The 12,141-nt window shown below is 41.9% G+C and overlaps 1 protein-coding gene across 1 annotated transcript in view; it reads right to left on the bottom strand.

The window, feature by feature from the left end:
- Positions 1 to 9,577: 9,577 nt before the first annotated feature.
- Positions 9,578 to 12,141, bottom strand: part of kcnt1b (potassium sodium-activated channel subfamily T member 1b) — an 82,724-nt gene continuing 80,160 nt past the window's right edge. Inside the window, exons 34-36 of the mRNA XM_030105787.1 lie at positions 12,125 to 12,136; positions 10,272 to 10,356; positions 9,578 to 9,771 (exon numbers count right to left, since the gene is read on the bottom strand). Coding sequence (XP_029961647.1) covers positions 9,651 to 9,771; positions 10,272 to 10,356; positions 12,125 to 12,136 — 218 coding nt within the window. The 3' untranslated portion in view covers positions 9,578 to 9,650. The remainder of the gene's footprint in view (positions 9,772 to 10,271; positions 10,357 to 12,124; positions 12,137 to 12,141) is intronic.

The raw sequence follows: 12,141 nt of genomic DNA, 5'->3' as shown, positions 1-12,141 counted from the left end.
GAGAATATGAAGTACAAGTTAAAAACCAGAGCAATCACCTTACAAATAACCCTTCAGGAATTTAGTGAGCATTTATGGACAATCACTTAATCTGCTTACAGATTAAATTTAAAGCTGTTTATCAAAGGTTTTCCAAAAATGTTAAAGGACCTCTTTTATTTATTTATTTTTTTGTAGTTTTTTTTTTTTTTTAAATGTTCTTTATCATTCTGAATCTGCTTCAAAGAGCCAAGGTGATGGAAAAAATGTTCATACATTATTTTAAACTGATTCTTTTTCAGTAAGCCTGCAAAAAATACTGATTCATGTTTCTCACTTTCATTCAAAAGTAGATATAGGATATTATTCAGTCTGTAAAATGCTTCGTGCATGTTTGCAGTGACTCTATAATTAAACAACAACTAAACAAATTTCAATAACAGGCTGGGAGGTGTTGACAACAAAAAAAATTCTGGGGATTTTTTGCAAATCATTTGATTTGGTCAATGATTTGACCTGTAGAGACATTTATGACCACTAGGAGGAGGCAGTGCCTTCATATTATATCATATAATAAGCAGAAGAAATATTTGAGATGTCAGATGCCTTAAAGTGTCAAACTGTTTTCAAACTATTTTCCTTCACTTCCGATGAACGAACAGATTTCCTTTCCTATTTCCAGACATACAGGCTCATATTTACATTTTATATTTGACAACAACAACAAAGAAGGCTGTTTGTACTTTTTTTTAAAGTGATCTTCTATTCATTCTACTAATACAACTAATTTTTATTTTCCTGCTTCTTTTCATGCTTAATAACTTTTATTTCTAGGATTGTTTTTCATAATTTAAATTGTATGTGGCTGAGAAAAAATCCAGCAAAGATTATAAATCTGACATAACATTCATGCATTATCTTTTATTTTTCTGATTGCATACGGTATGGTCATAGCTAAAAGGTGCATCCTGAGACTATGGAAGGCAGATGTCCCACCTCAATTTGAAGCCTGGCTTAGAGAATTTGTCGGAGTTCTACTCATTGAAAAATTGAGATTTGATATATTAGGTAATCCCCACAAATTTCATAAAGTATGGAAACCAATTTTAGATAAATTGAAATTATAACGGACCCCTATACTTCAAATTTTGTGAACTTGGTAATAATTGAACTATAACGTGGACTTTTGTTTAAGCACTACAGTTAATGCTGCTCTTGTGTGTTGGTTTTTGTTTGTTTGGTTGTTGTGGTTGTTTGGCTTATTTGTTTGTTTGTATTGTCATTATTTTTGTTTGTGGTAATGAAATTGAAAAAGTTAATAAAAAATATTTATTTATTTTTCAAACAATACTCAACCCTCACAGCCCACGGGCCATGAGTTCGACACCGCTGTAGCCTATACGTGTCTCTCAGCTTTCTGTTTCCTCTTCATGTGACTGATAACCTTTGTCTGTGTTTAGATTTCGATGCCGGGTTTTCTTCTCTGGTGTTCATTGGAAACGTCAGAGAGATCAACTCCACCATGTTCTTCAGTGAGAACCTGTCCTCGGTCACCAGGTTCAGGCTGGAGGACAGCGGCGTCGCTGTGATCACAGACGGAGCCTTCCGCTCCCTGAGCGACCTCAGGACTCTGTCTTTAGACGGCAACATGCTGACAGAGGTCAACCCGCGCTGGCTGGGCGCTCCGGGAGTCCTGACAGAGCTCAACTTCACTGGAAACCAGATGGAAGCCGTGACCGAACACATGCTGGACGGACTGGCGAACCTCTCAAAGCTCAGGCTGAACAGGAACCGGATCAGATCCATAGCTGTGACCGGTTTGGCCTCCCTGAGCCAGCTGACTGAGCTGGACCTCTCTGAGAACATGTTGACCCGGGTCTCACCGCAGGCCTTCAGCTCGCTCACGTCCACCAGGATCCGACTGGACAGGAACCCGTGGGACTGCTCCTGCGGGGCAGAGCCGTTCGTCTCCTTCTTGAAAGGTTTGTAAAAACTTAAATGTGTTTTTAAGGCCCTCCGGGAAGCTGAATCTGCTTCTGTGTTCAGGTCTGCAGAGCAGAGACCTTCTGGAGAGACCGACGGAAGTGAGGTGTGGGAGTCCTCTGTCTCTGAGCGGCCGGCCTGTCCTCAACGTGTCAGTGGTGTGTGAGTCGTCCCCTGCTCCAGGTTCACCATCAGTGACGCAGCCCGCCGGTCCCACACACACCTCTGCACCAGCAACAGCCACCGCAGCCACCGGTACACCTGATTCCTCTGTTTTAGTCTTTTTTAACAGGCCTGTTCAGATAAGGGAGGTGGCAATGGTGAGTGTTCTTGATGTTTCCTGCAGAGAGAGATGCTACACTCCGTCCAACACGAGCTGCATCAGAGGCAGGAACCTCTGTCCAGCCCAAACCTGGTCCAACTCAAACCGGCTCGCCTCTCCCTGGTACATGTGGCGTCTGTCTCAGTCTTCTCTTCTTTGGCTAAATGCTGGATTTTCCCTTAGAGCCTCGTTTCATAGAGTAAATGCACTCAGTGATTTGTTAGATTGCAGCAGACTACCAAAGGGGGCCGAGATTACAGGAGATCTGCCAATCATAAGCCCAAGATCACCAAAGGGTCCATACTGGCCCAAGTGATGACCATGCAATGTGCCAAAATGACAACAATGACATTAAATTGACTGCTGTGAAGTATTATTTTATTATCTTCAGGGACAGTGTTTCCAGTGAGAAGTTTACTGGTGGGTGCTGTAGTGGAGCCCCACAAGGTCATAGGGCCCCGTTTCATGTGATATGTTCACATTTACTCGTAAATAAATTATTATAATAAAATGTGCAGTGTGGGCAAGAAGGTATGCGCATCTGATTGTGGGCTCCAATTTGCCAATTCTTACATTACGACTGTCCATGAATGCATCAGAGCTGTAAGCCAGCGCTGATTGGCTGTACGGCATGAACGAGTTTTTCTCTTTAGCACTTGATCTGAACTCTTTGAAAGGAAGTAAAACAGTATGCTACTATGCTAGCCACTAGCGGTACTACCCAAAATCTAACATCGGAGCCATTGGTGAGTCAGTGAAACCTTCAAAAATATTATCTTTATCAGAATGCTGTGGTCTTAAACACCTGCCTATTTGGATGTGCTTTGTGTTGCTCTCAACTATAAGAGACCACCGAGTGTATTTTTTTCTAATATACGTGAATTCTAAAAGGTATAGATAACTGTGTCTATATCTATCTGAATAGATTGTGTAATTTTAGACCAGCTGTGTTCATTTTTATATTTAAGCTGTATCAAAAATTGTACAAATTCAGCCAGTAGGTTTTTAGCTGAGATTTCAGCACCATGGACAGCGGACGCTCTGAGATTGACAACTGTCGGGCTACGCGTGTGCGTATGTGTATTTGTTCTTCAGAGCAATTTGTGAACTGGTTTGTGACTTTATTCTGCTTTCTGAGGCATAGAGGTTTGCTTGGTTCAATAAAAGTGAGCATTAGTGTGTTGTTTGATGGTAGCATGAAGGATTGTTTGAATGGTAAAATTACTATCTTAAGGGCCCGAGAATGCTCCGCCCCCTCTGTCCTGAGACCCACGCTTCTGTGATGAACTGTCATCCTGTTCAGGCTGTTAGCTGTGGAAGTGGGATGGACTGTTTCAAGTCACTGATCTAAAATCTCACACTGCTGGAAGATCTTTGTCTTCTTCTTTAGTTTGAGGTTTTTTGTGGTGGATTTTGTCTCATTCTAGAGGTCTGGTCCACTGAGGAGATTTCAAACTGGAACAAACTGATTTTGATGATTTTGACGCATTTGATCTCTGAACACACTCCAGCTTCAACACATGATTACCTGTCGTGGTCTTGAAATAACAAATGTTCTCATGATTTCTCAGGTAAATGAGGCTCTTGTTCACATGTTTGAACATGTACATGCTCCCTCATCCAGTCTGTTCCCACCAGATGGCGCCACAGCAGTACTGCAAACTCAACCCACATTGTATTTAAGATCATTTTCTCCTCATCAGGAACTGATGTGGCCTCAAGCAGTGACCTTTCCCCTCAGCCTGAACCCACAGCCTTCCCTGGATCAGTCTCCAGACCTTCAGGTTCTCATCAGTCCTCTCATTCTGTTGAATTCAACACTTTAATTTAAATTTGAAACTTTGTGTCTCCTTCAGAAACGGTGCCATGTCCATCACAGACACAAACCAAGACAGTTTGCACCCTGGCTGTTGTGATTGGTATGTTTAAGGTTTCTTCTTCTGAATGTTCTTTGGAGAATCTGATTGAAGACGCATCTGTACCGTCTGTGCAGGACTCCTCTGTCTGCTGCTGCTGCTGCTCTCTGTTCTCGCAGTGATGCGCAGAAAGAAACGCAACATCAAATCCATCATGCCTTCACGTCCGAGAGAAGATAATAGAGTGGTAGAAGACGGCAGGTCGAGTCCTCCTCCAGCAGGGTCTGAGGAGGACGGGGGGCCAGAAAGGGCCGAGGGGATCCAGGGGAGACCTCTCCAATTAGTCCGAGCAAAATCTGCACACGCCGTCATCCTCACGTCTCCCTTCTGTCCTGCGCAGAGAAATCAAGTCACCTTTCAAATGGAGACTGAATCGAAAGAGGAAGAGAAGAATCAGACGATTACAGAGCAGCTGTCAAACATCACTGACATGAAGAAACAGGATGAGGAGAAGCTGCACCCTGCTTGTCCCACCAGTGACGTGGTCCCGTATCTCAGCATCGGCACACATCCGAGCAGCCAGCGGCCCAGCAATGGTCCAGGTGCAGCAGTTCAGGGAGGAAAGGTCATGGGGAGGGTGTCCACCTGGCCTCCGACTGCCGTCCAGTGGCAGGCCAGGTGTAAACTGAAGGAGCAGGAAGACGTCAGCTTCAGGACGCCGCATAGGAATGAGAAGCTCTCCAGGGAAGTGGAGGAAGTCGTGGAGCATGATCGGTCCGACAGCCTCTCTTCCACCGAGGCAGAACCCGAGTCTGGCTCAAGAGCCGCAGATCAGGAGGAGAACCAGGACGTGATTCAGAACCAAACCGCAATGGTTCCATCTGTCTTTGAGTCTGACACCCAGTCCAACTCAAGACTGAAGGGCCATGAGAAGAGCCAGGACCAGGAAACCACGGTGACAGAAACCAGCAGAACCCCGAGTCTGAACCTGGAGAAACCCAGTCGAACCACAGATCCGGTGCAGCTCAGCGGCGAGAGCAACAGCAAGGCCGAGCCGAGGAGGAACCCGAAGCCGTCAGGAGCCGGCAGACCGAGGCCGGGGAGGCGAGCCGCTGGAGCCAGGGCGCCTTCAGGTGGAGCGTCGCCCGACGACGAGACGCTGCTGTCGGGTAACGAGTACGTCTGCATGGATCTGCTGCACGAAGTGGTTCAGAACAACGGCCGCTGGACCAGAGACCGCTGGAAGCAGGTCCACACCAACAGGCAGCGGCGCTAGCAGGAGGAGGAGGTCCATTCAACCTCTGGGGTTTCAAGGCAGGGGTGTGTGTGTGTGACTAGAGCTCCTCAGTTCAGGGAGGGGATGATTATTTTTGACCTATACTGTAATCATATTTCTGAACAATGCTTGTTTATTAGTCCTTTTAAAAAAAAATCAAGATAATGTTAAATAAATATATTATGTAAACAAACATGCATTATCCGGATTCATTAAAGGTTCTCGGATGTTATCAAACTGCATGAAGACTTTCAGCTGTAATATCTAAGATAAGCCAAACACTCCCTCCTCAGTGTGGCTGTACACTGTTCACCTCACCTGCTATTCAGATAATGTTTGTCTGTGCGCTTCTTTTTTTTAATCATTGACAAGCAGAGGAGAAAAACATCTGTCATTGTGTCTCAGTAGAAAACACTGAATAAAAGCTTGTATAACCTCCACAATGGAGAAAACAAATTTACAAAACAATAAATTAAACCTCTACTATCTGTTAAAAAAGGTTAGGTTTGGGTTTTTAAACTCCAATAAAAATAATGTGTTTTGTTTGCCTTCATTATCATTTAAAGTTCAATTTAAAAACAATTAAACCTCAATATGAAATTTGATTATTATCATTGCATCACATTATTTTAATTACAGATTATAGAAGGTACGATGAGACTAATAATGACAAGATTTATAGATTTCTATTCTAACCACATTTTGACCCTATTTGGATTAAAGTGAAAAATACTTTGAATTAACATTTTAACAAAATTGCTCCCTGACTTTCTAATTTTGACTTTTCATGTTGAATCTACTCTTTTCCAGCCATAAATTACACAGGGAACCCTTTTTCTTTTGTAAAGATTGATCTCAGAAGCACAGAAGAATTGAAAATAAAAATGTTTTTAAACTTCAATTTGAGATGATATGAGAAAATAACATTTGTAATGGTTATAGTAACAGTGTGGATTTAAATGACGCCAAAAAGCCAACCAAGTTGAGTCGATATATTTACAATCATCAATCCTTTTACACAATTTCACCCTGTGCAGAGCCACATTAGCAGGTCACAGCAGGTTAAACTGAATTTGAAATAACTGTAGTTTTGCTGAGGGAGATGAACTCTGGTCAATCTGCCAGAGAGGAGCAGGAGGGAATCCATTCAGGTGTAAACATCTTTTGATCACACTGTTGAGGAGGAAGGAAAAGAGAAGCGCCCGGCCTCGTTCATGATGTCTGGCTGCATGCAGCATTTATTTGTTCATATTTTATATGTGGAGAAGAACACTTCTCATAAGAAATAGTACAAAATGGAGCAACCCCTGTTTGACAATGACTCAGAAACAGAAAAAGTGGAGGGAAACAGAATAATACGTAGGCTTCTGCTTAACACCGAGACGACATGCATGTTCCATTCATATAAATACACAGTATCAAATAATGGCTCCGACCTGCAAGCGGTGTGGATTATGTTCGACCTCAGGCTGAAATGTCCCAGACGTGGATCACTCTGGGCGAGCTTCGGATATCAAAACATGCTTTTTGTTTGTTTTTTTTTAGTGTGTTGTTATAAGTAGGAGTGATGGATTAGTCAGGACACTGCCTGGAGTCCTCCGCCGTGGTCGATCACTCCTCCACTCCTGAGAGAGGGGCCAGCTTCAACAGCAGTAAGAAAAGGTTCCGTCTCGGATAACTCCAGACTCAACGTGAGACAGAGAGCACACAGTGAAGAAGCTTCACGAACATCAGCAAAGCAAAACGGAGCGATGCACCATGAGTTACTGCACACGGGACTGTGGTCAGGAATGCTTCAACACTGTCCTACGGATTCAGATTAAAGGGTCATGCTGTTAATGCTCTTCACATCCCAACAGAGCATAGTGCAAAAATAGTTTAAGTCCTCCTCTGCTCGCTTTTGTAAGACACCGAGACGAAACAACAAAAACAATGATTGTAAAGTATTTACAGAGCCAAAGCTGAGAAATGACAACTGATACTGATGCACAAACTGAGCGCTTCGTGTTCTCCTCCTTTCTCAAAATACATCGGAGGACGGAAAGAGACGTTCACCACTGTGCCGGTTCGGATTTGTGCAAACCTTTCTGCGGGAGAGTCATGAAACTGGAAGATCACCAGAAACATTGATGAACCTGAATCACATGAATTCAAGGTGGAGGAATGCTAATACTGATCTGATCCATCAGACTGACCAGTTTCATCATGGTCATTATATATCTGCTATGAAACAGCTGTTGATGAGGGAACCTCTAAATATATCTGCTTGCACTGTAGAAGACACCACTCTCAAACATCAGGGTAAATATGATGCTAAAGGAGGCAAATAGCTCAAATAACACTGAATAATAAAGCACTTTGCCACTTTGTTTTTTTTTTTCAATAGATAATTCAACTAAATGCACAGATATGAATAGACCCTTGCATTTTTATCAAAAGTGTTGCAGATATTTCTGCACTAAATGAAACATGGCTGTTTAAAAGTGGTTCCACATGCTAAGTTTTTTTTTTGTTTATCTTATTACAGTCATATTAACGTGTAATAACATCTGAAACATCTGGAGTCAACAGCTGGATGCTCAATATCCCAGATGAGTGAGGTTATTGTGATTTAACCTTCTGGTTTTTCAGTATTTCATCACAAATTTCATTTTCAGCACAAATCAGTGAGTAAAACGGTTGATATGGTTACATAACGTATGTATATCCAGCAGTTTGGATCTCACTCTGCCTCTGATTGGGCAAAGCTTGTTCTAGATCAATCAGAAAAACCAATCAGAAGCAGAGCAAAGGTAAACACAGTGCACATGATGAATGCTCGCCAGGATTTTCAGAAAACAATCAAATAATGAAGTGTGATGTGAGTTATGATTTTTGTGCCGATTTTAAAAGCTTCACCTTCATGCTGAAACTAACTTCAGCTTCATAATTCCGTGTTTGTGAGAGTGGTGTTAAACCAAACGGCTTCAGTCACTCCATCTTCAAACATCAATTCCCAACAGTCTCTGATAAAGTCAGAAAGAAAAAAAAAACGTGATGGGGGATTAGGCGTTTGCCCAATAAAGTGTTAGAGCTACATTAAATTAGAATAAACTGAAAACACATTCATCTTTGAAACGCTAACTTAACCTAAAGGTCTTTCATTCAGCTTATGTTGTTATTTTGACATTTGAATAATATTTTATGAACTTATGAAAAGTCGTTAGAAAAAAGTACAAAGTGAAACTAATTTGTATCTTCGGCAATAAAAATGTCCTCTGCACGTGACAAATCCCTTATTTTCTTGCTTTCATGCTAAACTCAAGCGGTGTGTATTTTACTCGCATGCATTTTCTTTTTATGAACTAATTTTTCCCACCAATATTGATCATCATTTAAAACTAAGTAAAGGAGTGTTTACATTTATGGATATAAAAAAATAGGATAATACAAATTTAACAATACATGGCAGGAAACAAAGGCTGCAACAAAGAAGCAAATTACAACCAGAATGTATTTTCATGAATGAAAGCCTACGGTTATTTTCAAAATGATTGTTTTTGTGGTCCGATTATTTAGTTAGGTGAGTGTTTTTTTTTTTTTTTGGCAGTTTGGTTCCTCCACAGCTGGCACATAACGCACAAATAATCCAACAGTATTTACAAAGCAAAAGAGTAAACACTGGCACGAACAGTGGAGCAGACACACTTCAGGGCCCCAAATGGTGAAATAAATAAAGATTATTAAGTTTTAAGTAAGTACAACAAAAGTCTGTTTCCAAAAACACAACACGTATAGAAAGAAATGATCGGCGCGTCCGCTCGTTCTCGTGACAGTTTGTAAAAAAAAAAAAAAAAAAAAAAAAAAAAAAAAAAGTTTGTGCTCGTAAACAGAAAGTCTAAGAAAAAAAAAATGAAGGGAATAAATTAAAAAGTGCACGGGGGAGGCTGCCGTTTGATGTCTTTGTAGGTAGGAGCAGGCTCAGAGGGGGTGGGGGCAGCTCTCCCCCCCCACACACACACACACACACACACTCCTCCTGGCAGCGGTCTGGTGTCGGTGTTGGTACGGCGGTGGATGACGAGGCACTCTTCATGCATCCTCCTGTAGCAGCTCGGTGGGAATCGGGGTGGGGGGGGGGTCTGGACAGATTCCCACTGTTTCTGATGTGACGCACATTCATGAGTGAGACGAAGGGAGACCCGGGAGAGGATTTCTTTTTCTTTTTAAGGGTCGGGGTGTGGAGGACTGGTTCTCAGAGGTGAGTCTCATCTCTGGTCTCTGTGCCGAAGTCCTGCTGCATCCTGGTGCTGCGAGCCGGCCCCACCTGCGAGTCCTCCGGCATGTGAGCCAGGGGGTCCGAGCGGATTATGTACCTGCAGACACAAAACCCACCTGATCAGGGAACCCGAAAGGACGGGCGGACATCAGGCGGCCCTCAAAAGAGGTAAAGCCCTGCTCAGAGTCGAGTAGTGGTTAGCTCTCTTACCTCACAGTACAAAGACCTGAGTCTGATTCCAGCTCTCATGTATAAAGAGCTTGTTATCTGGTTTTGTGTTTTGTTTGTGATCTTTATCAGCAGCTGAATCCATTTTTATACAGAGAACATTTGAATCTATATAGTGTTGTCTTATTGTTAGGAACTTTGTGATTGATATCTGTGAAAAGTGCTGTATAAATATATAAAACCAGATTGATTCTGCTGTTTTTCTATCATGAAAAAGCTGAAAAAATTACATATTCAACCAATTAAAAAAAAAATAAAATTCAGTTAGTGCATATCAAACCCAAGTTTTTTTCAACATCATTTGTTCGTGAAAGAAGAAGTGAGTGCATGAGGATCCAGATGTTGGACGTGAGAGGAGCAGGTGTTTACACGATGTCGTTGAGCTCCAGCATGGTGTCGGGAGGAGGATTGATGAGCACGTAGGACAGCGTGTTCTGGTGGTCGTTCATCTCGTCTGGAAGAGAGAGAGACGGGAGACGCTCAGAGCCGCTCGGGGTTCCGCCCCCGTCCTGCTCCATCATACACTTCATCAGGCAGGAAATGAGCCCTCCACCCACTGCAAGTGTGACTCTCCCCTGTTCTCAGACTCTGTGAGCCACAAGCGGGACGGAGGAGCAAAGCGATCTAACAGCCGGACGGTCACTGCAGAGCCAAAATCACCTCGACCAGCAGAGAGGGAAATCTGATCACTAGTATTCATTTTCAGACATTATTGTTCCATAATTTCATCTTCGAAGAACATTTTCTTCTAAACAGCTTCTGTTATAGTTTATTCCTTTCTCTTTTTAGTTATTGACAGATTTAGCTTTTTCTTGTAGATTGACTTGTTCTCTATAACATTTCTACATTTTACGGGATTATTTTACAGTAATAACAAATTTCAGAAACCTATTAATCTTTGAATATATAAATACATGCTGCTGCTCTAACAGGATGTGTGAGTCAGTCAGCAGGGGGCTTGATGCTGCAGAGATAAACGACGAGGACCGGACAATTACTTGTGACTAAGAGGTCTGGTTACTTTGTAGACGTGTTGCTCTTTGGACAGAGAAGTGTGAAAAGACGGTATGATGACCCCTGCTAACATTCATTCATTAAAAAGCAGAGCTACTAACAGGTCTGAATGTTTAAGCCGTAGCAGATTGGTATCATTTTGAGATAATTTAATTAAAGTAAAACATAATGAATCGCCGTGCTTAATAGCACTGCGATCTGACGCAGCACTTCTCCAGGATCATGGATTTATGAGCGCATCAGAAGCTCTTCATAGCCTTGCATTCACAGCCCAATGCAGTCTGAAGTATTTCATATTTAATGTATTTGATGATCAGTGACGGGCTGTCAGCCTCGAGAAAGTTACGCTCACAGCAGACTGTGGTGTAAACATGATGCAAGTCTGCACAGAGCACCTTTACATGCACCAATTTTACAGTAAAGCCTGGCTACTCTTGTCTCCCAACACCAGCCACAGATCATGAATTACACAATGGCGTCGGTGCCTTGTTGAAATAAATCAAGCTTCATTCAATATATTCAAAGTTTTGTTACATATATCCAAAGAATATTTAATTTCCTGAACAACACTTTCACAGTCTTATCTATTAGTTATTAGTTCAAAAATTAAAATAGATAAAACAAAACTGTACAATTGCAAAGTTTAATGTGTTTTAACTGAAATAAAAAGCATTAATTGTATTTTGTATAATTGTTTAAGTATTAATTGCACAGTTTGTTTTTAAGCAGGTTCTAATTTGAGCTTTTGGCCATAAATATCTCCTGGTGATGATTTTCTTTAAAAGCCACTTAACTAAATTTTTCATGATTTCCTACAATACATATAAGTTGTGACTTTAATGCACGAATACAGAAATGAAAAACGGAAACATCGAGTTCCATTTTGGAACACATTTTTTGACAGACAAACTTTTTCAATAATAATTTCAACATTGCAATTTAGAATTAGTTTTCCTTTTGAAAGAGACTGAGGGAACAGCTGAGTGAACTCCAGTCTTAAACATTAACAAGCAAAGAAGTCTCTTCTGCTTTATTACAGATCGGTGAGACAAAACTGACGCTTAATCTCCATGCTGCGGATGAGTCGTGTGTGTGCAAGTGTAAGTGTAAGTGTGTGTGCGTGTGCGCCCTCTGGCTGCGGCTCCTACTTGTGTGATGGACGGAGGAAGGGGAGAAGGGGGGACGCGTGTGTCTCCGTCACAACCCACCTGCTTGTGGCCCTTTA

Source organism: Salarias fasciatus, chromosome 12 (genome assembly GCF_902148845.1).
Source record: "Salarias fasciatus chromosome 12, fSalaFa1.1, whole genome shotgun sequence".
Lineage (NCBI taxonomy): Eukaryota > Metazoa > Chordata > Actinopteri > Blenniiformes > Blenniidae > Salarias > Salarias fasciatus.
The sequence above is the reverse complement of the archived record's forward strand: the minus strand, read 5'-3'. Positions and strand labels throughout refer to the sequence as shown.